This window comes from Pelodiscus sinensis, chromosome 14, assembly GCF_052426305.1.
Source record: "Pelodiscus sinensis isolate ZL-2025 chromosome 14, ASM5242630v1, whole genome shotgun sequence".
Taxonomy (NCBI): Eukaryota; Metazoa; Chordata; order Testudines; family Trionychidae; genus Pelodiscus; species Pelodiscus sinensis.
The window spans coordinates 27,022,873-27,049,006 of NC_143065.1; the positions used below are offsets into that span (position 1 = coordinate 27,022,873).

At 44.4% G+C, this 26,134-nt stretch overlaps 1 protein-coding gene across 4 annotated transcripts in view; it reads left to right on the top strand.

Annotated features, from left to right (window-relative positions):
- Positions 1-396: 396 nt before the first annotated feature.
- The window catches only part of SH3GL3 (SH3 domain containing GRB2 like 3, endophilin A3), a 93,297-nt gene continuing 67,559 nt past the window's right edge, over positions 397-26,134 (top strand). Inside the window, exon 1 of one of the 4 annotated variants that reach the window (XM_089782054.1) lies at positions 397-969. In XM_089782054.1, the coding sequence (XP_089638180.1) occupies positions 925-969 (45 nt within the window). In that variant the 5' untranslated portion in view covers positions 397-924. The remainder of the gene's footprint in view (positions 970-26,134) is intronic. The other 3 variants (XM_089782055.1, XM_089782056.1, XM_006139249.5) reach the window with 3 other exon arrangements.

The window sequence follows — 26,134 nt, forward strand, 5'->3', positions numbered from 1 at the left end:
GCCTCTAGACTGCTGCTTTTCTTCGACAAAGCTCCGTGCAGAAAAAAAGCGGTGGCCATTTTATGCTCCTACTTTGCTTCCCCGCTTCATTAGCAATTTTGCACAGCCTAATCTGCCTTCCTCTGCCGGCAGACTGGTGCAGTCTAGACATACCCGCTGAGTCTACCTGCAGTCTCTTGTCTCATCCTTAGATTGTAAATGCCTTGGCACAAAGATTGTCTTTTTGTTCTGTGTTTGTACCATACCTAGCATGCTGGGGGTCCTGGTCCAAGTGCTACAATACATAATGATACTAGAGCTATGGAGCAGTGGGTGAACCTGTGGAGAAGACAGAGCTTTTAGCTGGAGATGAGGAGAGGTAAGGAAAGAGACAGATTAGGTCCAGAGGCTGAAAAGGAAGTGGATTGGGGAATGTAGGGAGCTGGACAGCCAGATGGACAGAGGGACCCGTGGCCTCTGGGGGCGTGGAGAGGTGCACAGCGTGGGCGTGATGCCCCTGCCTGTATTCAGAGGCATCCCTGAATGATGGTAGCAGCCTGGCAGGGACCTCTCCGGCAGGCTCCGCGCGTTGCTGGAACCTCTGCGCTCCCTCCTGCTGCGGTCTCCATGCAACACGGCAGCGTGGGCGTCATCTAGTTCCCCTTCTTTGCATAGTCCTCGCCATTGGCCAATCGGCAGACAGCTGTGGCTCTCTCATTTGCATAGGCCTCGCCGGGGGCCAATGGGCTGGCAGCTGTGGAGCTTGTTTGGAAGGCGATGTTTCCATCCGTGCGGGGTTCCAGCGCGGTGCTTGCCTCTGAGAGAGCCAGCGGCCGGGCTGGTACTAGCTGGCCGGGCGCTCGGCCTGGGCAGCGCTAGGAGCCGCCTATTGTTCGCTGCGGTGCAGGCGGCTGAGCCCAGAGCAGGGGGCGCCGCGGGGACAGGATGTCGGTGGCGGGGCTGAAAAAGCAATTCCACAAAGCCAGCCAGGTAAGCGAAGCGGTCCCTGTGGGGCGGGGAATGGCAGTGCCCCCCTCCCCCACCCGGACTGGTTTTCACTTATCTCTGCACACTCCCTTGCCCCCTCTCACGCAGGGGTTTCCCTTCGCCCTCTCTATCCAGGTGACAGCTCTACCCGTTGTCACTTAGGGGTTACCCGCTCCCAGGGAGGGTTACTCTTTAACACTTCTCCGCTGGGGGTGGTTACCCACTCACCCAGGGTGTTACCTCCAAGCGCTCCCCTTCCAGGAGAGAGTTGTCAGACTACTCTTTTTACACACACATCCTTTACCCTGAGATTCATCCCTTTTCTCCACCCCTGTGCCTTCCAGTAGGATGACCTCCTTGATCTGCCCTTCCTGAGTCAGGATTAATCCCTCCCCCCCCCCCCCCCCCCAGAACATTACCCCCGTAGGCTTCCGATGGTTTTATTCCTGTTAACTGTTTGATGACACTGCCCCCAATCAAGGATATGCAAGGTGCTGTGCACAGTCTTGTTCATCCAAGCTGTTAGTTATAGCATATCCCTCCACAGATTTCCCCTTTATTAGCCCATCTGGGGGACTACCTTGCTCTGCTGATTTTACTCTTCTACACCATGTTGTCACCCCCATGTCTCATAGAGTCTACCAAACCCCAAGGGAGCTTCCCTGTTTTCTGTGTCATATGTCATCATCCATTTCTAGGGGAACTTCAGCACTCTCCGCTTCCAAGGAACTGCCACTTCTCTTCCCCTCCCAGTGCTTCACCTTTTTCAACCATCCTTTTCTTTCCTATTTATTTTCTACCCCCTTTATGTCATGTGACTCTCATACATACTATGGCTGATTTTTCTCCAGGTTATGAAATCCCCTCTTGTGGCAGGTGAATTGATTGCAGTGTACCATGAGCCGGCATGAAAATAATGTATTTTTGCTGATAGTTTCAAGAGCCATTCTCTGTATTGGAAATCAGTTCAATGAAGAGGCTGAGGTGCCCCACACATCTGTGCTGGATAGACTGTTTGTTTGTTCAAAATCCCCAAGAGCTGTGTAATTCCATTTGCCATAATTAGTGATCATGGCAGCACTGAATTCAGCTGTAACCTGTTGAGTCTAGTTAGGCTCACTTGTTCTTGCTGTGGATAGGAAAAAATGAGGATTCAGTGCCTGATTGCCTAGCTGTCATTTTATTGAGTTGTATTGTCTTTAGTGCTAGTATCTTAGGGTATGTCTACACTACAGAGAAGATTGAAGCTGCTGCAGAGCTCGAATTAGCAGGACTAGTGAATACATGCTAATTCAATCTGAGAGGGGCACTCTGATTGATGATGGTAGTCCTGCTTCCATGAGGACTAAGGGAAGTAGAAGGGAGAGTGTTCTCCCTTTGACTTCCTGAAGTGTGGACAGTGCCCAGAGTTGAGTTAAGGTACTTCAACTTGTAACTGAAGTTGCATATCTTAATTTGACCTTATCCCATAGTGTAGACATAGTAGAGATGCCAAATTGAACTTAATCAGCTTATCAAGTAATTGATGGAATTTCCACTGACTAGTTGATTAGGGGGGAAACTGCAGAGCTTCAGCTGGGTTAGTTCCCGGTCCCTGGAGCTAACCCCACTGTGGCTCTGTCTTTTAAATGTATTAAGAGATGCCAGGCTCTTAATACATTTAAAAAGCAGAGGTGCAGCATCTGGAACTGGGCACAAGCTGATTTCCCTCCCCCCCCCCGTTGTTCCCCTGCTGCACCTCTGCCTTTTAAATATATTAAGAGCCTGGTGGCTCTTAATACATTTAAAAAGCAGATGTATAGTGTCTGAGACCCGGTGCGAAACAGGAATCAGCTGTTTCCCAGTTTGCACCAATTCCCCCACTATGCCTCTGCCTCCCCTGCTCTGCCCCCCCCACCTCCCACAGACATGGTGCTGGGGGGGAATTGGTTTTTAAGCCAGCTCCCCCCCATCACTGTCGCCTGTCCCCTTGCCACCTCTCTCTGATAGAGGCAGCAAGAGGGGGGAGGAGGAATCGACTAGTTAAGTCACTATGTGACTACCTGATAAGCATATGCTAGTTGCTTACATCCCTAACACATACCCTTTACAGTTTATGAACAGTGCACACCTATCATGTTTGGGAGTCATGTTCTTATCTTTCCTTGTAATATTGTCTTTTCAAAGGATATGTATATGTTTGGATGAAACAGTGTTTCAAATCTATATGCTTAACTCTCAGCATGCCCATGACAAAAAGTGGAGCTCCCTGGGTAAAAATATACAAGGGTAACTTGAAGATCATTTGGGCTTGTTTTGTACTTTGTATGTAAGATCCCTTATGAAGATAAATGGTACAACCTTAAATATGATGCCTTCATAATACAGAGAACAAAAGGCTCATAGCCAGGAAGTTAGAGTTGTAACCACAACAAAAGCAACATATAATGTAAAATTGCTAGTGAAGGTGTGTTGCAATCTACCCAATCCTGTGGGAGATAATGAACTTAACAGAAACCAAAGTGATATATGTCTAGAACAAGCTAATAGAAATGTAGTGAGATGTGCTATTGTATTGCTTCCTGTACTCAATACAGCATATAACCAGGAAATTTTAAACAGCATATCATCACCCAGAGCTTGATTTTGGACCTATTGAGGTTAATGACTAAGCTCTCATTTCTTTCCGTGGTGCATGATGGAATACATATTACGAAGTAAAGTGACTCAAGACACACCTATGATTCTCAAGGAAAAAAACAATGTAGCTGAAATTCCAAGGTGGGCTGGGATTGAGGAAAGCGTATTACACTGTATTTTTAAAATTGCTGGGGGAAAAATCCAAGGTAGTAGTTTCAGAACCATTTTTGGAAGAATTTCAGCAGAGAGTATTGGGTGAAATGGAACAGGGTAAGGTAGTAGATGGACAGCAGACAAAATAAATTTGGAGTTTATATGTGGTTAAAATGTATGTGCTATCTATCTACAGTAATATGACTAATCCCCTCTAATCCATCCTCCCCACACACATATTTCTATACTTTAAACCAATTTATAGCAGACAAACATGGAGAGCAAAAAATATGCCAGAGCAATAAAGAGGTTATACCAACTGGAAATATTATGATGGAATTAAATGTAGAGAGTTTACTTATAATAATGACAAGAGAAGCAAATAAGGAATATGAAAGGAATATTGCTTTTATGGGCTTTTTTATTTGTAAGTGCATACAGAATAAGAGATCATTGAAGGAGGCATAACTATCTCTCTGTATATGGAATGAATAAGAGATGCTGGGCTTAAAGTGCAGCAGGGGAGGTTTAGATTGGACATTAGGAAAAAATTCCTAACTGTCAGGGTGGTCAAATATTGGAATAAATTGCCAAGGGAGGTGGTGGAATCTCCCTCTCTGGAGATATTTAAGAACAGGTTAGATAGACATCTGTCAGGGATGGTGTAGACAGAGCTTGATCCTGCCTTGAGGGTGGGGGGCTGGACTCGATGACCTCTCGAGGTCCCTTCCAGTCCTATTATTCTATGATTCTATGCCAAGGATAATTATTGACAGAAGAGGTAGGAATTGCTTGGCGGGGGGGGGGGGGAGATTAAATTAATTCTTTGCTTTAGTGTCCTCAAAGGAGGATGGGGGCAGATGACAGAAATAGGCAAATTTCCCAGAGGACAAGAAAATACTGAAGGGAATGAGGATCATGCCAGGCATGTGATAAAGAAATGAGAACATTTAAGAACTGACAGAACTTGAAGACAAGAATCTGAAAGAAAAAAAGCAAATGAGATCAGAGAGTCTACACTTAAACAAAATGCATTCATAATGTTGAAAACACAGAGCTCTTTTTGCATTTCTTAGTCCAGTTACTACAACAGGTATGATATTCTGTTCTGAAAAGCTCTCTGTTCCAGTCTTTTTACCCTCACATTTTATTAGTATCTGTCTCCATTTATTGTAAACATAAGTTACAAAATTAGTCATTGAACTACTTGCTGCTCTTGGGTCCACTTTTTTCATTATTTTTCTGTGCTGCAGGCTTTACATCACCTTTCCATAAGCTTCTTGTTCTTTAATTTTAATTTCAAGTTCTGAATTTCAGGGAAAAAAACAATTACAAAATGTCCAGGAGCACAGAGCCAACCCTCCCCTTGCCTTGCACAGGAGCCCAGCAAGTATGCCAGCCCTTCAGCCTGTGCATTATCCAATGTCCACCTTATATTTAGCTGTGAAACTCTGGATACAATTCCCAGACCTGAGGAAGATCTCTGAGTAAGCTCAAAAACTTGTCTCTTTCACCAACAAAAGATAGTTCAGTAAAAGATATTCCCTTCCCACCTTGTATCTCTAAAGAGAGTTTATAATTATTAACAGAAACAGAGAATGTAGTAACCAAAAAAAAGAGGCAATTAATATGTGTGAAAGAATCACTAAGTCTCACTATTGAAATTGAGAGAGAAACTCGCTTTGATTAAATAACACTTATATTTGTGCCAAGGGGCCACAGACTATCACAGAGTCCATCAAATATGAAAACATTTCAGCCACTACTAATTTGAGTTAGATATGATGAATCAAGAACTTAAAAGGAAAGCCATTGTATCCTGTAGCCATATATCAGAGCTCAGTTTGCTATTCTCTTTTGGGTAGCAGTAAGCAGAATATTGGATAGGACAGGAGAGTGGAGAAAGGAAGTTGATTGTTTCATCTATTATTTTAGGTTTGGAGTTGTTTATAATTATGCCTGGGGGACTATTACATGTTTTGAATATTTAAAAATAGTGTTGAGGAGGTCAAAACATCAATGTCTCTTTCTTCGCCAATGTAGACATTCAATCAGGCAGTGTTTACAGTAATCTATTCCTCTTCCACTCATATTAGATTATATGTGGTTGGAGGTTTATTTTCTCGGTATCTGTAGATTAATAGGTGTAATACAGTAAGTGTAGATTTTGGCTGGATAACTTCTCATTGGCAAAAGGTTCTAGGGAGACTCTGTAGGCATCTGTATATTTAAAAAAATAATTTTTGTTGTTCTCACTAGAGAAAATGGTCCTTGGAAAATGAGATGTTCTTTCTCCATAGATTTTGTTTCAGTAGAAGAGTGTAAAGGCCTGGGAGGAAGTATGGTCCTATGGTTAAGACCTTGGACTGGGACTTAGGGACCTGTTCTTTAAAACCTTCAGGGTATGTCTACACTACCCTCCTAGTTCGCACTAGGAGGGTAATGTAGGCATACCGCACTTGCAAATGAAGCCTGGGATTTGAATTTCCCGGGCTTCATTTGCATAAGCGGGGAGCCGCCATTTTTAAAACCCCGCTGGTTCGAACCCCGTGCAGCGCGGTTACACGGGGCTCGAACTAGGTAGTTCGGAATCCTAGTCCGAACTACCTAGTTCGAGCCCCGTGTAGCCGCGCTGCACGGGGTTCGAACCAGCGGGGTTTTAAAAATGGCGGCTCCCCGCTTATGCAAATGAAGCCCGGGAAATTCAAATCCCGGGCTTCATTTGCAAGTGCGGTATGCCTACATTACCCTCCTACTGCGAACTAGGAGGGTAGTGTAGACATACCCTCAGAGATTTTTTAACCTCCTTTGGTAACTTATTTCAGTGCTTAACTACTCTTACGGTTAGACATCAGGAAAATCTTCCTAACTTAAATCTCCCTGGGTACGTCTACACTAGCCCCCTCGTTCAAACTAGGGAGGCTAATGAGGACGACCGAAATTGCTAATGAAGCATGGGATTTAAATATCCCACGCTTAATTAGCATATTCCTGGCTGGTCGCCATTTTGGAAACTGACTAGCCCGAAGTAACTGCACACGGCAGAGAAGTGCAAGTCCTAGATGAAACCCCTTAGTTTGAATTAACAGTTAAACCTAATTTAATATGCTTCATTAGCAATTTTGGTCGCTCTCATTAGCCTCCCTAGTTCGAACTAGGGGGCTAGTGTAGACATACCCCCTTACTGCAATATAAGCTTATTGTCCTGTTCCCAAAGGTTAAGAAGAATAATGTATCACCCTCTTCTTTAGAATGATCTTTTTCGTACTTGAAGTCCCTAAGCCTACTCCTGAGTCTTCTCTTGACTAAACTAACCCAATTTTTTTCAATCTCTTCTTGTAAGTAATTTATGTTGCTTTCCTCTGGACTTTCTCCAACTTTCCCACATTGTTCATGAACTGGCCATGGGGGGAGTGGGGCTGGTGGGGGAGATCCGGGGGGAACCGGCTGGTGGGGAGCAGGGCTGGTTGGAGGAGATTGGGGGAGGGAACCAGCTGGTGGTGAACAGGGCTGGCTGGGAGGAGGTCGGGGGGAGTGGGGCTGGCAGGGGAGATTGGGGGAACCAGCTGGTGGGGAGCAGGACTGGTCGGGAGAGGGTTGTGGGGAGCAGGGCTGGCCAGGGGAGATGTGGGGGGAGGGGAGGAACCAGCCGTCAGGGAGTAGGGCTGGCCGGGAGGTTGGGGCGAGCGGGGCTGGAGGGGGCGATCGGGGGGAACTGGCCAGTGGGGAGCAGAGCTGGTCTAGAAGGGGAGAGGGGGAGCAGTGCTGGCTGGGGGAGATCGGGGGCGGGGGAGAACTGGCCAGTGGGGAGCAGGGCTGGCTGGGAGGAAATTGGGGGAAGCGGGGATGGCTGGGGGGAACTAGCTGGCAGGGAGCGGGGCTGGCCGGGCGGGAAGAGCGGGGGAAGAACCAGCTGGTGGGAAGTGAGGCAGGCCCGGGCACATGCAGATCCCGGGGCGCTGCCCGTCCTGTGCACAGTCACAGCGAGCACATGGGTGAGTCCGGTCCCAGTGAATCCATCCCACCCCAGCCCAGCCTCCCTCCTCCACTGCGTAGTTGCATGAGTGTGTCTACCAGCCAGCGAGTATGCAACTACGTACTGATACTCATGATAATAATAAAACGTATTTAATTAGAAAATATCAGACATTTATATGTCCGGTATTTTATCAATTTGTTTCCCGGACAGAAAGCTCAAATACCAGACTGTCTGGTTCAAAACTGGACACCTGGCAACCCTACATACAAGTATGGAACTCTGGGCGGAAGGTGCAGGGCTGAAGGCTAGCTTCCACCAGCCAGCCCTTCAACGCTGCACAGCGTGTGGTGCCTGGGGCTCTGGCTGCTGCCATGGTGGAAGTAGCAGTGGTGACCAGGAGCCTTCCAGGCCCTATTAAATTGCCAGGCCCTAGAGCAGCTGCCTCTTTTGACACCTTCCCAACCATCAGTTGCTCTTGGGAGGGAAGGAAGTGCCAGATCCTACCAGCATAGCTGCAGATTGCGTGGGGGGGTGGAAGAGGCAGTGATGTTAAAATGCTGTTGCCATTCGCTATTTATGGGCTGGTACTGACAGCCACTTCTTACCGGTGTGCTGTATCAGTCAGTACCATTCCACTTTTACATATGACTATAACCCCCCCAAATCCTTTTCTTCAGCACTCATTCCTAGACAGTCATTTCCCATGTTGTATTTGTGTAAATTATTTCTCTCTCAATGTAGTACTTCATATTTGTTCTTATTGAAATCCATTCTGGTTTATTTTCAGACCATTTCTCCGGTTTGTCAAAATTATTTTGAATGCTAATCCTGTTGTCCAAAGTGCTTTCAACCCCTCTCAGCTTGTTATCAGTGTGTTTTGTGAGGATAAAACTATTAACCACTGAGACACTGAAATACTGTGGGATGAGTCTTGAGGTGGTCAGGATTACTTACAGCTGCCATAAAAATGTTTATCTAGTCTGCACAAATGCCGTGTTCACAAAATGTTTGCCAGATTTGTATGTCTGTGACTGCAGCATAGCGAGGGGGAAGCTATCTCCTAATTTTTAAGGGATTCATATGCACAGCAGGAAACTATGTGAATGGTGGATGTAAACTTTAAACATTTATAACACTCGGGCCCTATTGGCAGGACGGGGTGGGCAGGAGGGTCATTTGGCCCCAGCCTTAGCAGACAAAGGGACCTCAAATGTTGACATTTTTCTACCAAGTCATTTCCATTTATTATACCATTTTATAACAAACAACAAAAACAGCGAGATATCTGCAAAAAATTGATTTACATCATTGTGGGACCTTGGGCATTTGCCAGTTTCAGTCACATCTGAATTTTCATCTGCATGACTGGAGTAGCTTCTGTGATTAGTGAGTCTGTTATGAAACACTGTTTACAGTCTTTGCATAGTTTAGAGCAGAGGTGCGCAATTATTTTTGCCCACGGGCCACTTCAAAATTTTTTGAAGTAGCCCTGGGCCACTCTGGAAGGGGCGGGGCCTAAACAGGAAGGGGCGGGGCTACCCCACTCCCAGACCATGATTGGTCGGGGGGGGAAGTCCCTTTGCCCCCCTTCCCACTAAGCACCCATGCCCTGGAAGAGGCTTGGCCCGCTCCCCCACCTCCAGGCCAATCAGCTCCTAGGGGTGGGGGAACGTGGGAAGCCTCCTCTCACTGTGCGAGGAGCTCATGGCACTTTGAAGTGCCGTAGGCTCCTCGCAGGGCCGGGGTAGGGTGAAGGAAGCTTCATGCAGCTCCCCTGCTCCCAGGCCCTGATTGGCCTGGGAGTGGGGGAGTGCATGAAGCCTCCTCCACTCTCCCCCCGCCCTGCGAGCAGCATGCAGTGTTCCAAAGCACCACATACTTCTGGCATGGCAGGAGGAGGCTTCATGTGCTTCTCCACTCCCAGGCCCTAATTGGCCTGGGGGCAGGCAAGCAGCACGGCCTCCATGGGCCAGATCCGTCCCATAGATGCCTTTTGCCCTCCCTTGGTTTAGAGGTTTTGGAAGTCATAATTATTTCTGTTACTGTAAAGTGATTTTTGCATGGTCTGAGGGTGAGAGTAACCTTTAAGTTAGATGTTTCTCTGCATAGGAGATTTTCATATTCCTGTTTTTTCTTATGTGTCTTCATATGCAATAATTGTATGAGGCTCATCTGTAAGTGACCTCTTCGTCCAGTTTTAGGTTCACCTTTAAAGGCTTTTTTTGTGATAAATGTTTAATTCTAGTTGTTTAATAAACTTTATATCTAATCTGGGAATAGCCTCATGTTCATAATAATGCACCAGTTATTAGAGGAATTTAATAACGGGATCATGTTAACCGATGAAATTTCAAGACTTTGAATTAAGGCTATAAAGCTGTAGTAAATAACACCCCCAAACTGTTATAATATTGAGAAGTATTTACAATTTTGTATAGCCTTTAGTGAATTAATTTGTTACTGTGATTTAAAGGAACCCCTTTATAAAAATGAAGTGAAGATTTGAAAGTGTTGCAAATAAGAGATGGCAAAAGCAACAGAGCAAAGCAGCTGTTTAGAGTTTAAAGCCAACAACATAATTTTTCGTTGTAAAGACGCCTCAGCCAATAGACGGTGACTATACTGACAGTGACACTTCCAGTTCTGATGATGAAAACTTTGTACCCACCAATGATGTTTCAATGCCGCTGCCTCAAAATGGAGGAGGTTATTAATCAAGACATAGAAATGCCAACAGTAGCAATAGATGCAGAACCGATGCTCAATTTAGAGACTGTGTGGCAGAAAAGGAGGACCTGGGAGATGGTGCACAGCAGAAGCAAAAACTTATGACTAGCACAGGTCTCAGTGTAACAATAGTGGCATCAGAACCTGATATTGGACTTCTTGATAACAATGTTGCTCAAATGCAGTCATTTCTCAAAGTTAGTTGTTTTCAGATTCCAAGTAATATACCGAAAGTCATGCTTTTCCCATGCGTCTGCTGACAAAAACTCTTCTAGATGGAGAGATCTACACAAGAGACTGGCTCTGCTGGAGGATGGAAAAGCAGGCTTTGTACTGTGTACCCGGTTTCATTTTTAACAGTAATACTTCAAATGCATCAGTACTGTCTGATCCATCTGGTTGGAGATTCAGTAGAGGTCGGAGGAAGTTGAACGACCAAATACCTGCAAAGAAACTTCAGTATCCCATAAAGATAACTGTTACATGGAAATCAGCTAATAGAGCAGCACTAGTTGACAGTTCAATTGAAAACTTACTACTAAGTGAAATAAATACAGAAACTGATAACTGGAAAAAACTCCTTGAGCACATATTCAACATCATTCTTTTTCTTTCTGAATGAGGATTGACTTTGTTTGGTTCTAGTCAACGTATCGGTGACCCTACAAACGGAAATTTTCTTGGTATACTTGAGCTTCTTAGCAAGTATGACCCACTTTTAGCAGGCCAGGCTAAGCATGTTCGTGAATCACAAGAGAGTGGAAAATGCATGCAAGTCTTTTATCTGCCTACCAGAATACAAAATGAGTTTGAGCTATGTGGGACATTTGTGCAAACAGTTCTTGAAGAGATACAACATGCAAAGTACTTTTCAATTATTATTGATGCAACTCCAGACTCTTCTCAAAGAACAGATGACCTTTGATACAAATTGTGTATCTTATTTTGACCTTTGGTGCAGTGTAGATGCACCCTGAAAGACCTGATTACACTCACAACTCGGGGACAATAAAAGGGCTGCAATCAAGGTGACAAGAAAAAAGGTTGAACTTGTGGTTGATCACCAGACTGAAAACCAGTCTGGAATCTAGTCCCACTATTGTCATGTACTACATCGGTAACTGAAGGCATGTTGCTTAAATTCTTTGTGTGTCAGTTTCAACATGTATAAAGTGGTGATAGTAATAGCTATTTCACAGGAATGTTGAGAGGCTCTTACCCGAACATGCAAAAGGCATTATGATACCAGATGGCTTTAGAAATGCAAATGATCACAGAATTTGATGTCTGTGCACAGCTATTTCCAGTTTTAGGACATCTTTTTAGACTAGACATTTTCTAAAAACGACCTGGTCTCTAAAATTAGGGCTACCAAGATGTTTAAATCCCTAGGCCAGAACTCCCACACGTGGGCATGTTTCCAAAGGAAGCAGTTGTGAGTGACCATGCATTCCCCTTACAGATCATGAACTAGCTAAAGATGATGATAAACATATGCATTTATGATTTCTAGAAATGGAACTTTTAAGGCATGCAGTAGGTGTGGTAACTGAGTTTGGGAGCTGAATCTAATCTGATGCAAGCTGCAGTGTGGCAGGCCTGCAGGTGTATGTTAAAAATTCCCAGAAAATCCTTATAGCAGAGAAAATTTGCAATGAGGTGAGATCTGGAACTGTCTCCCTTACGTTGTGTAGGTGGCAAAAAACTGCAGTATGACCTCCAGTTATTTTGGGTCAATGTTACTGCTACATCCCCAGTAGTATATGTCCTTCCATTGATTCTCACCAGAATTACTGCAGGGATAAATTTGGCCCTTTTCTTTAAGATCTGATTTTAAAAGGTGCCAAGTGACAATGTAAGAGCCAGGATTTTCAGACAGTGCTTAACCAGAATCTGTCTAAGATAATGTATATAGGGTATCTGTCTCAGGTTGTTGCTCTCCTTCACAATTCTGCAGTTTTTGGCAGAGGCAGAAACAGAACTTTTGAAAGGTGACTCATTCTCTGAAATCGCAGAGTGCCATCAGTACATACTTACTTTCTGACTTCAGAAGAGGATATATCACTTCTCAGTCTGGCTTCTGAGATAGTGAAGGGGGGAAGAAACCACATGAAAGTAAATTATTAATCAAAGCCTATAACTTCATCCATTTCAGCACTGGCAGTTTCATTTTGCTTTCTAGAAATCTCTTCTAAAGAAAATCATGATAAGTTTTTTAAAAAGAAAACAGGTCAAATGTTGCTGTCATATGGTACAAGTCCAAAGTAAATTGCACAGATGTCACTAGTGGAGTGTGTTGTAAACACAGGGAAAAATCTGCACACAACCTCACTCAGAACAGAATTTACTAGCTTCTCTTTTTTCAATAGCTAAATATTCTCCACTTACTAAAAAGTTAAGCAAAAATAATAAGACCATAGCTGATTTAAGCTAGATAGTGGTGCAAAAAGTATGAAATGTAGCAAAGCCAAACAAAATAGCAGCAAAACTTGGCATTTTCCTCACCATCCCAGCTACCCAACACACATAGGCTATGGCTAAATTCTGCCATCAGTTACAACGTTGCAACTCAATGGAATTGATTCCCTCTTATTATGTAATTTATGGTGATGCTAGCCTGCATCTCCATGCCTCTCTCCTTAGTGTTTCATTTCCCCTTTTTATTACATTAATGGTACACAGTTGGAAATACTGGCAAAGAAACACAAGTGATGTTGATTTTCAGCTTTACAGTAAAAAAAGATCAACTCAAAGTTGACTGAAGGGACTCTGAAGGCTATTTTTTCTCTGTGATTGAGCGGAAAGAAAAGGTTATTTTTATTGAAGCCTTAATTTTAATGCACCATCAAAATAAATTAGTTTGACATTCATTGTACCGTCACTAGTTCTAATGCACTCATATTAAATGATATTGGCCTTTCTTTTACAAGAGTTCTATGTAATTCAAATGAAATTGTGCCACATATTCAGATGAATATTGGAGACTAAGAGCTCAATGGGTCATGCTCCATTTTATTATCAAATTAAAGATGTTCCAGAGTTACTTAAAACCTAACTCTACTCCTTGCAGTTGCTTGGAAACATCCTCTGGAATGTTGCCAAGGTTATCACTCAGGCTACTGAATTAGACAAATACAAAATAAACTGGGAGAAATCTCAATTTGAGGAAAATGCAACAGAAGTCCCCCGTGCTAAATGTAAATGTCTCTAGTGGATGCTTTTGCTAGTCAGAATTGTGGAGTACAACTGACTTCTTACTTTACATATTTGCTTTGTTCCTCTGAAGACAGTTTATAGTGTAGCTTTTGCCAGGTTCAAGAGTTAGCTATAAGCAGTGCTCCTTCTAAGATTTTCCAACCATAAGCGGAGTGAGTTTTGGCTTGTGCACCAATATTGAGGTCATTTGTGCTGGTTTGGATGTGTGCCACCATGGCACCCAATTTCTTAAGACACAAACGTTCCTGGCCTACAGAGCAGAACCACCCCACCCCGTCTTCCACCATGCAGCATGTCCCGTTCCAAACTGCCAGAGCGGACCCTGCCCTCCCCAGGCAATGCAGCAGGTCTAGGGTTACCAGATGGTTTAAAAAAATACCAGACACACTTGAGCTCAGACTGGGGGAGGGAGGCAGGGGAACCGGCCAGAAGGGGAGCGGGGCTGGCTGGGAGGGAGTTGGGGGGAGTAGGGCTGGCCGGAGGAAACTCGGGGGGAACCAGCCGGTGAGAAGCAGGGCTGGCCGGGAGGGGTTGGGGGGAGTGGGGCTGGCCGGAGGAGATGGGGGGGAGGGAGGAACCGGCTGGCAGGGAGTGAGACTGGCCGTGGGGGAAGAGCGGGGCGGGGGGGAGAGAACCAGCTGGCGAGGAGTGGGGCTGGCCCGGGCACATGCAGATGCTGTCTGTCCCACGCACTCTCTCGGCATGGCGCATGGGCAAGTCTGGCCCCAGGGATTCCATCCTGCCCTGCCTCCACCCCTTTCCTCCCTCCTCTCTATTGCGTAGTTGCATACTGCCTGCCTGGTAGACACGCTCATGCAGCATAAGGCAGTACGCAACTATATACTGATCTTCATGATAATAAAAACGTAATTAAAAATACCAGGCATTTATATGTCCGGTATTTTCTCAATTTGTTTCCCGGACAGAAAGCTCAAATACTGGACTGTCTGGTTCAAACCCGGACATCTGGCAACCCTAGGCAAGTCCCATTCCTGGCTACCAGAGCAGACATCTGCCACTCCCACCATGCGGCAGGTCCCATTCCCAGTTGCTGCCCTATTTTGTGTTTGTTTGTTTTGGGGTTTGTTTGTTTTTTGTTTGTTTTTGTTTTCCCAGTATTCACTGCACATTAAAAGCTTAGATGAATTCATTTAGAAAAATTCATTGAAGCTGTTTGCAAGAATGACTCAAAATAACATGTCATTTTAAAGTCTTAATTAATGAAGGACAATGACAAATATTGTACAATTGTTGTCAGCCTCCACAAAAATGTCTAATACCCGATTGAATGCTACTTCTCTGTGGCTGCACAGAGATGGAGGAGTAAACAAGAATCTTTCCTACCTCCACCACTAGTCCCACAGCACAAGAGCAGTACACCACCTCAGGGACTGCTTGCTCCTGGACCCATTTCCCTCCTTCCTGAAAGCAGGATATCAAAAAGGAGGCAAAGAGATGTCGAAACAGAACCCTGGCTGAGCAATCCAGGTAAATAAGATGAAATTCAATAAGGGCAAATTCAAAGTACTCCACTTTCTTTGCCTGCAGTCCCCCATGCCCTGGGCTCAAGCTGCTCAGGCCAGGTTTACAGTATAGCTGAAGGTTGGCTTAAGGTATGTAATTCCAGCTACATAAAAAACACAGCTGAATCAGTGCTCCGTAAGCTGGGCTGTGATGCCATTCTCACAGCCGGAGGTCAACAGGAGAAATGCACCTGTTGACTTCACTTACTCCTCGCAAGGAGTAGGAGTTAATGGCGTTGATGAGGGCGCCCTCAGCATATGATTTAGCAAGTCTTTACTAGACCCAATTTCTTAAACTGTGTTCAAGACAGTCGGAGGTGTGCCGCAGAGAACAGAATTCAAAATGGCCACCCTTAAAGGGACAGGCAACTTTTTTTTTGCTCAGTAACTTTCCCCGTTTCTCCCCCCCCCACCCCACTTTTTTTGGTGTTCCTCATAAAAAAAATTGTTTAGTGTTCCTCAGTCTTAAAGTTTAAGAAATGCTGCACTAAACCAAACAGTTGATTTTCTCTATAGTCTAGATGTGGCCTAAGTCGTCCTCCTTGTAGTTGTTTCTTTTTCTGGCTGCAGGTGTTGCCTGCTGGTTACTGCAGCGTCCTAATGCTCCTCTACCTCACAAGTGCCACTCCAGCAGACAGTCTGCAAAGGACAGCCTGATCTGGCCTCACCCCACCCTTCCATGCTTTGACCTTGGTGGGACAGACCCTTCCTTTTTCTGGTGGTGAGACTATGCACTAGCCTAGGGGACCCCCTTCTAGCACAAGTGGGTGACAACAGCCAGTCTCCGTCAGGGCCCCTCGCTCATATCCTAAAATTGGTGTCCCCCAGTGCCCAACATCTCCTCCTTCCTCTGCACTTTCTCTCCTCTCCCAGCAATGTGTGTTGGTATGGGTTGGGGGTCCCTTGCCACAAGGCTCCAGGCCAGAGGAAAGCCTTTATCTTCGTGAGCCTCAGGGGTCCTCCTTGCCTTTTTCAGCTCTCCAGTAGTAGGCTCCAGCCCTGGGGTTCCCTTCCCCAAAGTACCAGGACCTAGAGACCCACAGCTCCACTGCCACCCTCCAAGACTGGCAAATTAAAGAAAAACCACAGAGGGTTTCCACCATTTTATGAGCTTTAAAACTCAACCTTTCTAAATGCTCTGAAATCTGAATAGTTCCTCTGATTGATTAGGAATCTGCCTCCTGGGGATGCAGAGTAGCACCGGAGATTCAAATTTGGGTCATTTGACCAAAGGACCCCTGAGTTACAGGCTGCTCCCCAAACCTGTCTCCTGTTCTGGTAAACAGAGAGTGAAGTTCTATGTCTGGTTTTTTCAGTCAGACATCAGTGAGATAGATGGTGAGAACTCACCCCAGTCAGTTAACATAACTAAGGATAAGCCAATCACAACCCCATTAACAAAAAGTTTTGCAACAGATGCCGGTAGGGTGCTACAATTTGTGAATCATGGGTGCTGGCAATTTGATTTTTTGACCTCCTTGGGGTGAGGAGAGGAATTAGGCATGTGGGTGCTTCCTGAGCAGGGACTAGTATTAGGTGTCAGAGTGGAGAAATTAGAGGGAGAGTGGTGTGGGGCAAGGGAAGAGGGTATTGTGGGAATGGGGGATAAATGGGGATGGCTGGGAAGGGAGAAAGATTGGGGGTTCAGGTGAGGAAGACACAGCACCACCCAACTCTTCCAGTGCACCTCCAGACCTCTGTACTCATGTCTGCACTGTGCTGCTCCTCCAGACTACAAGGCACCCCAACTCTAGACTCCAGCACACATCCCTCATTTTTTGAGGAAGACAGGATCTTTCGAAAAAGGGTTTATTTTAGAAAGATCTGTGTCTAGACTGCTGTTTTTCAAAAAACCTCCATTAAAAAAAAAAAAGCAGTGGCCATGTTTATGCTACTGAAGCACAGGATATTTAAATCCCTGCTTCATCAGCAATTTCAACATGCCTAACTTACATCTTTCTGTAGATAGAGAGGTGTAGTCTAGACACAACCCCTGAGAGAACAAGTAATGCCTAGCCCTTTGGTTTCTTAAAATACTTGACTGTGCCTCCCCAAGCACAAGAAAAGCTGTAGCTTCAAGTGAGTGAAGTTTTTCCAAATTCAAAATTATTAAGTATCAGAGGGGTAGCCATGTTAGTCTGAATCTGCAAAAGCGGTGAGGAGTCCCATGGCACCTTATAGACTAACCGAAGTGTTGGAGCATAAGTTTTTGTGGGCAAAGACCCACTTCGTCAGATGTAAATTATTAAGAACCATCTACAGCCAACTATGTCTCAAGAGAGGCTGGATGAACTTGCTATTCTGCCCATTGTGAAGGAAGTAGCATCAAATCTGAATTACCATGATCTGAATGGCAGAATTTGCTGTAAGAAAGTTCAGGAAGATGGATTTCAGAATGTAAGCGGTGTGACACTGATCTAATGAGCAAGGGTTTTTTAATTATATGAACTTCATTATAATTATATAAAAGTTACAATATAACAACTTGATAACACCCAGCTATATAATTATACATATTTAACCTGCAGACAGCAGCTGCCCATAAAGTTCACAGTAACCAGATTTTACTTGTATAAAAAAAATACTAAGGGGGGGGGCCATCCAGGTGATTTGCTCCAGGCCCCACATCCCCCTAGAGACAGCCCTCTTTCCAGTTCTATAATTCTATGTCTGGAACCATCCACACTTATGCTTAAGAATCACAAGCCAAGCATATATGTGTGCATGTAATAAAGTTGAGACAGTTGAACCACTGGCTTGCTTTGAGGTGTAGCAATAAAATAAAGAAAGATGAAGCAGTGACTTCGTCATCTCAGTAGCAGTCATGCTTCCCAGCTGAGGTTGGACCAGGGACAGTGATGCAAACAACACGCTTTATTTGTCTGTTTTTCTTTTGTTACTGAACTGTGCTGTGGAATGAATAGTCCCCTCAACAGTCACAGTAAAGATTGAGGCTGGAGGTTTTCTTTTTGTTAAAATAATAAATGAGAATTGTAATTAGCCTTAGGGCAGCTTCTGTACAAAGCGCAAGCATCCTAGGTTCCTTTCGGATTGACCGAGGGCCTCATCCAACTCCCATTAAAGCTAGTGGTGCTGTGAGACTGCCATTGACTTCACTGGGAGTTGCATTGGGCTACTGTCAGAATGGCTCAGCTGGATTTTTACTTTCAGAATCTTTTTGCCTATAAAACAATTTACTGCATGGTAAACTCAATTATTTTGTAAAAGGGCACAAGAGCAGAAAGAAGCACTACTTTATTGTTCGAACATTGCATGCTTGAACTGCAAGGTTATTTTGGGATTCTGAAAAAGGTCAGCCATTTTAAAAAGAAACGCCAAAGTAACTTTAAGCACTTGCAAGCAAAAGAGACAAGGAAGTCTTGATAATTCAAAGGGAGGGTTGGTTCTTTCACTCTAGCAGAATAGGTCATTGCCTAGGGCAACAAAATATTAGTGTCCATATAGAATGTACAGTAACAATATGAGTAACTGAGTGGTTAGGTAAGGGATGAATGTTTTACTAATCCCCTAAAGGCAGCAGAAATCCTAATGCCAGCCCTCTTTAAAAAGTAAGAAATTACACCTAGGTACATAATTACTGCTACCTCAACCAAAATAATGGGTAATGAAAATCATTTGGGAAGGGGAATTAATAAAATGCATGAGGTAAATAAATGTTGAAACACTTTTAATCCCGCATTATGGATTAAACCACATAAAACCATTTCTTGATGTTTTTAGAAGAGCAATATAAAGTTTGCCGGATAGCTTGTCAACCGATTATAAATTTTTCATGCACACAAAATTAATTTGCTGCTTGTTGCTGAACAGAATATTGGGATAGTTCTGGGGGAGTAGTGTTTGAATAAAGAAAGAAATTAATTCAAAATCTTTCAAAACTAATCTTTTTTTCCATTCCAAATTAATTAATTCACTGTATTTACTTGTAAATAGCTGCTACAATTGAATTTGGCTAGGCTCTATAGCCGTGGTCCCCAACACGGTGCCCGCGGGCGCCATGGCACCCGCGGCGGCATTTGAACGCACTCGCCAGGTGCTCGGGGCTGGCCTGGCCCTGGTGCCCGACAACCTGAAAAGGTTGGGGACCACTGCTCTATAGAATCAAAGACACTAAAAGACTGTACTAGGAATCAGACAAAGTAGCATGGACATGTTTTTGACAGTTTTGCATGGTGAAAGTGTGGCACTTCATCTGGGTATACTATACCTGACAATTTTGGAGACATTTATTCAACAGTATCACTTAAATGGATGAGATAAAGTTACCCCTTTGAGGTGCAGATTTATCAAGAAGTTTGTCTCAAATTAAAAGCATACCAGCGGCACAAGTTCACTTACACGATGACTTTCAAAATTAAAAATGTCACTCCTGATTATTTGCAATGTTGAAAAAACCTCCATGTTTTCTGTTCTGGAGTACAGACTAAATTAGGCCTTGTCTAAGCAAGGAAATTCATAAGCTCTGAGTGGAGAGGTGGAGGATAGTGTTAGAAATGTATTATCTGGTCCACAGTAGTCCTCCCACCATTGTTGTTATCAATAGAACTGTACAGATAAAGAAGAACAGCACATAAGGCATATAGGGCTCAATCCTGCTGTCTGTTATGCCATATTTACTCTGGAATTACTCCTCTGACCTTAGAGAAATTGATCCTGCTTTACTTTGACATTATGGGAAACAATTAAACTAGCTCTGCCCCCTCACCCTAGTGGGAGAAATAATTTGCTCATTCAGCTTTTATTCAGTCCTTACTCAGGCAAAGCTCCCCCTGAAGTCAGTAAGATGTGGAAAAAAAAATAGTGTGGAGGGACATTAGGGTCTGGACATGCTGGCATTGGAACATGTCTGACAAATCATGCAAAGGAAGAAAGAGTGAGCGAGCAAAGGCTTTAGGGGGTGGTCCAATATTCCCCTGTTTCTTTTTATATTTTTCTTCCTTTTAGCTGCACTATTTAGACCAGAGTGGATTTTAAATGGCTTTTTGATATTCTGTGAAAACAGTCCAGTAAATAGGAATCTCCCTGCTCATGAGTATCACAGCAGGGAAACTGGGTTTTCATGAATATTGCCACATGGTTTGGTGTATTCAGGGATCATATAGGATGCAAATATTTTAAGTATTTTAGTTGCCCATTACTCACATGGGCCCTGATACAGATGCTATGTAATATTTCAACATTTAAACTAGTTTTTTTATTAATAAATAAAAGCCAGCTTATAAAGAAAAATATTGCAGGTTAACATTCCTAATCACAACTCTGAAGTGTCCACGTGAGACTTAATGCTACACGTAGTATTTTTGATAGATACTCAGCAATACACTGGTGCATCACTATGGCCTTGATTCGGCAAGATGCTAAAAAGTGATGTGCTTAGCTGAAATCTTGTGCCTCGCCCTACTGACATCAATGGGCTTAAAGTTAGGCTATGTCTGGATCATGATTTCTCTGCTCGTGTAGCTATATTCAATCTAGCTCTCACTGAGGACAAACAGCAATGTAGTGGCATTTGCACATGGCAACTACAGTGAGCGGCATGAGTAAAGTCATGCTGTGTACAGACCTGCCTGAAACCAGTGACTATGTACTCAACATGGCAAAGCAATATTTCCATTGGCACTGCTAGTGAAATTACAGCTATCAATAAAAACAAGTCCTTGTATGTGTATGTGAGCTCTGAATCACACACCTAGCTTGTGGCTGAATCAGGACGCCTGGGGCAGAGCAGCTGGGGTGCTGCCGGGTTGGTCCAGTAGCGCCCAGAGCGGCGCTACAGGACCAACTGGCAGCGCCCCAGCTGCTGTACCACAGGTGTCTGGAGCAAAGCCGCGGAGCACTGGGGCAGCGGGACAGCCCAGACGCGCCGTGGCTGTCCTGCTGCACTCAGGCTCCGCCGCTTTGCTGCCCGCGTGTTCAGCCGCTTTGCTCCCCGTCCTTCTGGTCTGCAGACCAGGGGGACGGGGAGCAAAGCGGCTGAACACGCGGGCAGCATATAGCCCAGACGCGCGTCTGGGCTGTCTGCTGCCCGCTGTTCCGCCGCTTTGCTCCCCGTCCCCCTGGAGACCAGGGAGAGGGCCCCGTTCGTAACTGCGGATCCGACATAAGTCGGATCCGCGTAACTCGGGGACTGCCTGTACTTAGCCGAAGACTTTGCAGATAGTACATTTTAAGGTGGCGTTTTGGGTCTGATCCATTGTATAAGAGGCAGCATGGAAGGAGATCATGAGCAGTTAGAACAGGGGATCTGAAGGTAGTGGTGAATGTGATGAGAGCAGAGACTTAGGTAGGGAGAGATTTGTAAAGAGACTAGAAGATAACAAAAGGGAACTGAAACTGATAATTTACTAAGAGATGCCTCCAGAATGATCAGACACACATGTATGTTCATGCAGTCTAACCTTCTCTACCCAGTTGTTGAACAAGCTACAACTTTCTGGACCTGGTCTCCCCAGGATCTGAACCCTCAGTTGATAAACCTTCTGACCAATATCCCCAAAACCCCACACTGCATATTCTCTGAAAAGTAACTGATCCTGACATCCTTTCATCCTAATGAGTGAATTTGCAACACCATGCATTGCTTCTCCAGGTCTCAGTGAGGAGTAATCTGGTCACCCTTTCAGCAGAATGTGTAATGTAGACATGTTCCTTAAATATTCTTTGCACTGAAGAATAAGCTTATTCTAGGTACTCTTGGGCTACGTCTACACTGCAGGCTTCTTATGCAAGAAGCCTTTTACTCAAGAGTTTTCGCAAAGACTGCTTGCGCAAGAGTACATCCAAACCTCAAAGTGCATTGGGAAAGTGATGTGCTTTTTCACAAGAGTGTCCACACTGCACGGATGCTCTTGTGCAAGAAACCTCTGACAGCCATTCACAGAATGGCCATCAGAGCATCTATGCTTTTTCCCATAGGGGTTTCTTGCTCATGAAATCCCTCTGGAGCGTCCACACTTGCCTTTTTGTGAAATAGTTGAAGTGCAAAAGGGAGTTATGCCTCGTAGAAGGAGGTTTACCTACACCAGCAAAAGCCCTCTGTTCTGCCGTTTTACTGCTGATTTACTTGCGCAAAAGCGCATGAGAGGTGTGGACGCTCCACAGGTTTTTGCACAAAAACGGCCATTTTTGTGCAAAAACCTTGCAGTGTAGAAGTAGCCTTGGAGTAAAATTAAATCTCTTCAGGAACCTCTGAATACTGGTTTGTTCCTGTCCATAGTCACAAGCTTCAAGCTAGCTGCTGAGAGCCTTCTCAAATGCAGGGAGATGAAGGTCAAGCAAGAGTTGGAGGAGTTACAAAGATGAAGAGTTCTTGTGTGTATGGGGAGGGGAACAGAGTGCAATGCAAGTACTCCCCTTAAATAAATGAATGTTGAGGTTTGTGTTATATCACCAAACCAGCCTCTCAGTTTTGTTAAAGGACACAAAAGAGGATGTCAGAAGAAAGAACCTACATAAGTACAAAGTACATCTTGAAAAGATATTGTTTGTTTTAAGGCCACGTTGAGAGTTAGAACCTGCAATTGTGTCCTTGCCCACTCCGTTTTTGCTTCAGTAGTTGCTCTAGTTTACAGTAAAAGGAAATATTTAATACGAACACATTTACTCTGTGATGTGGAGTCCTTAAGGAGGGACTCAAGTCAGGGAGCTGGGAATGAGGGGTGTAGGAGTTGGGGGAGTGAGGAAGGGCTCTGCGCAGGGGACTTTGTGTGTATGTACATGTATGTGGAATGTGTGTGTAAAAGGATAGGCAGGGAAGGCAGGGTGGGGAAAACTCATATCAGGACTGCTTGCTCTTCCCTTCCCTGTTCTGGTTAGGGAGCGAGAGCAAATTGCACAGATTGTCTTCTCCCCACGCTCCCCATCCACAGTGAGAAATGCAGCAAACTGTGCACTTTGTGCTCCCTGAAGAACGGAATGTCCATGTACGAATTTGCAGGCGAGGGCAGCTTCATCCCTTCCACACTCTGCCCTTCCTAAAGGGCCCCTGGGTATGGGAGGCTTAGGGCCTGGGCAGTCCCAAACGGGATTGTCCTGCCTGGTGATTGTCTCTTTTCTATATGGTTTTATGAGAAGTAATCCCATTCCAGGCACATCCTATTTTCCTGGCTTGACCAAACCATTGTATTGGTTTAAGTTATGATAAGAGGAAGCTGCATACCTAATTTGGTGGCCCTAGTTCTTACCATTTAGGAGGAGTTCTTGAATAAACGAGACAAACTCTCTCAAATATATAGTAGATACATTATATCAGAAATCTCCAATGTAATTCCTTGCCCTGTTTTCATAAATCTAACTCTTTATGTAGAAAGCATTGACCATTTATTCTACCATAAACAAGACATTTGAAAGAAGTGCAGTAAATGTAGTGCCATGCTACGTACTTAGCATTAATCTCATTCCATTCTCATCCATCGTAATAAATGCTGTGATGTACTGCATTTCAGACATGAAGCATCTTTCTCTTCATAATCGTGCTTTACTGTCAAAGTGGGTACGGTAATATCTATTATTGGGCCAGCTTCTACTGGAGAGAAAGACAAACATTTGAGCCACACAAGTCTTCTTCAGGTCTGGCAGTTGAACCTCAAACCGTTCAAAGTTAGCTGACCCTATTGAACCTCAAATTATGTTCACGATTCAGGTGACCAGCTTAAACTTATTTTATCCAAACCAGTTAACCCAATCCTCATATTAATATTCATTAGCAGTCTCTGGTACTGCTGACAAGATCTTTGCTCTCCTACACAGCTATTAATGGCGCAGCCATGTTGCTAATATCCAGCAGTGAGAACACTGTAAAAAAACCGGAGTGGTGTTCGTTTTGTCAGCAGGAGATCACCCCTGCAGACAAAGCACTGGTTACACTAGTACTTGCCACAACGTTTTTATTGTTGGAAGGAGGGGCTGCTTAAGCACCTGTGAATGACAAAAGCTTTGTCCCTCAATTTCCAGTGTAGACAAAGCCTTAGTTAGCAGGATTCTCATTTATGTAGCTCATTTTAAAATTCTACATAAAGCCTTAGAAATGAGTCCATTCCTTTCATCTTTTGGCAGAGCAAGTGGAGCAGGTGATTCCCTTGTTGAAATGGAGGTTCAGCCTCTAGTTAGATGTCAAAATAACAATAAAACCAATGGAAGTTTCCTAGTCATGATTATGTGTATCCATTCCAGGGGCAGAAAGTGGATTGCAGCTGAGGAGGGTTCTGTACAACCTAGGAGTTGGGAATGAGATTTCAAACTGCCTTCTTGATACCCTGTTCCTGGGCCATCCCAATGCTGATTGCCAAGGATCAGCTGGATATAAAGGATCCCCAGATCCAATGCTGGACCATGAACAGTAGCCAAGAAGGGGAGAACCATATGATGTCTCTGTTCCTATAAGGATTCCCCATGCCAAGTGCATCCACTTCTGCCTTGCTATGCCAACTTTTCACCAGCAGAGTTAAATGTATATGCATGCAATGTCCAGTTCCTCAGTTACAGCACAGCTACAGTTCTTAGCAGGTAGGTTGGGTATGCAGCACTTTTATAATCAGTGAAATGGGAACTGATGGGTGTGTTTTAAAATAGTCCTATGTGATTTGTTCAATTGCACATTCATCAAGATTTTAAAGAAAAATATCCGTAATGATTTGCAAACAGTACCTATGAAATAAAAAAGTACTTCTGATTTTGGGGAGCCAGTAATTTACTGTATGCTGCTGCCCTTGGGCAGGAGGAATTTCAGACAGTCTATTATAAGCGCTAAGGGCAATGTCCTTTGACTTTTGCCATTGATTTTCACCAGAGCCAGGATTTCACCCTAAAATTAGTGCTGATTCCACTTTAGAGCAGGAAACAAATTATTTTGTTTATAAGCAGAGGGACTTCAGTTCTGTTCCTTATTACGACCATGAAGACCTGAGCGGCTACTGGTACAACTCTGCAAAGGAACAACATGCCTATGTCTGAGTATATATTTTGTGTCTGATGTGTCCGATTTATTTATTAGATTTGAGGTTTTAGACGGAGACTTTCTTTTTGGGATACCTGCCATTGAATGATGATTCAAATTATTAATTCATGTGTAGGCTTCAGTGCCAATTCTTTAGGGAAGATTTGTGCAAGTCTTGAAGGTTTCGGAATACTAAGTAGCTTTTGTTGTACTATGCATACGCTTAAGAGTAGCTTTAGCAGACAGATTGGACTAGAATGCACAGTATTGCTGTGACGTGTCACTGCCTGGTGCAAAGTGACTCACTCTATACAGAAATGCAAAATCACATTGTGTAGTCCAATATCTCCTATTTCATTCACTTATGGACAAAAAGTTCCTTTGTTCATGGTGTTGTTTTGCTTCAGTAGTCGCATGCTGTTAAAGTAATCCCATGTAGAGTACTGGACTTGTGCAGGGCTAGCCTGTTATGCACATTCCAGATAGTTGCCCTGCCAGGGAAAGGGGTTTGACACTTCGTGTCATGACCAATATTAGGACCAGCATCGAGACTGGAATCTGGGTGTCTCAGCGTTGATGGAAGCTCAGCGACTGGCCCACCCATGGTATGACTGCCATTCTCTTGGAGGCCAGTGTGCAAAAAGACAAAGCTTGATTGGAAGAAGGGATGTAAAATCCAGTTTAATTGGTTACTGGTTAACATTCCCCCACGCTCCACCCTGGCTGTGGAGAAAGGCTGCTCTAGCTGGCTCGACAGCCAGAGAAGCCTCTGTCTGCAGCATGCCACCCAGGCCAGTACCGCAACAGACAGGGGCTGCACTGGCTGGCTAGCCGGAGTAGCCCCTGCCTGCAGTAGGCCCTGCAGGACTAGAGAAGCCCCCTGTCCATGGTGGGCAAGGAGCTGCTCTAGCCTCTCTTCGTTATCTGGAACTAGTAAGCCTCACCCATTAAAGGTGAGGCTAACTGGTTAACCATTCACATCCCTAATTGGAAGAT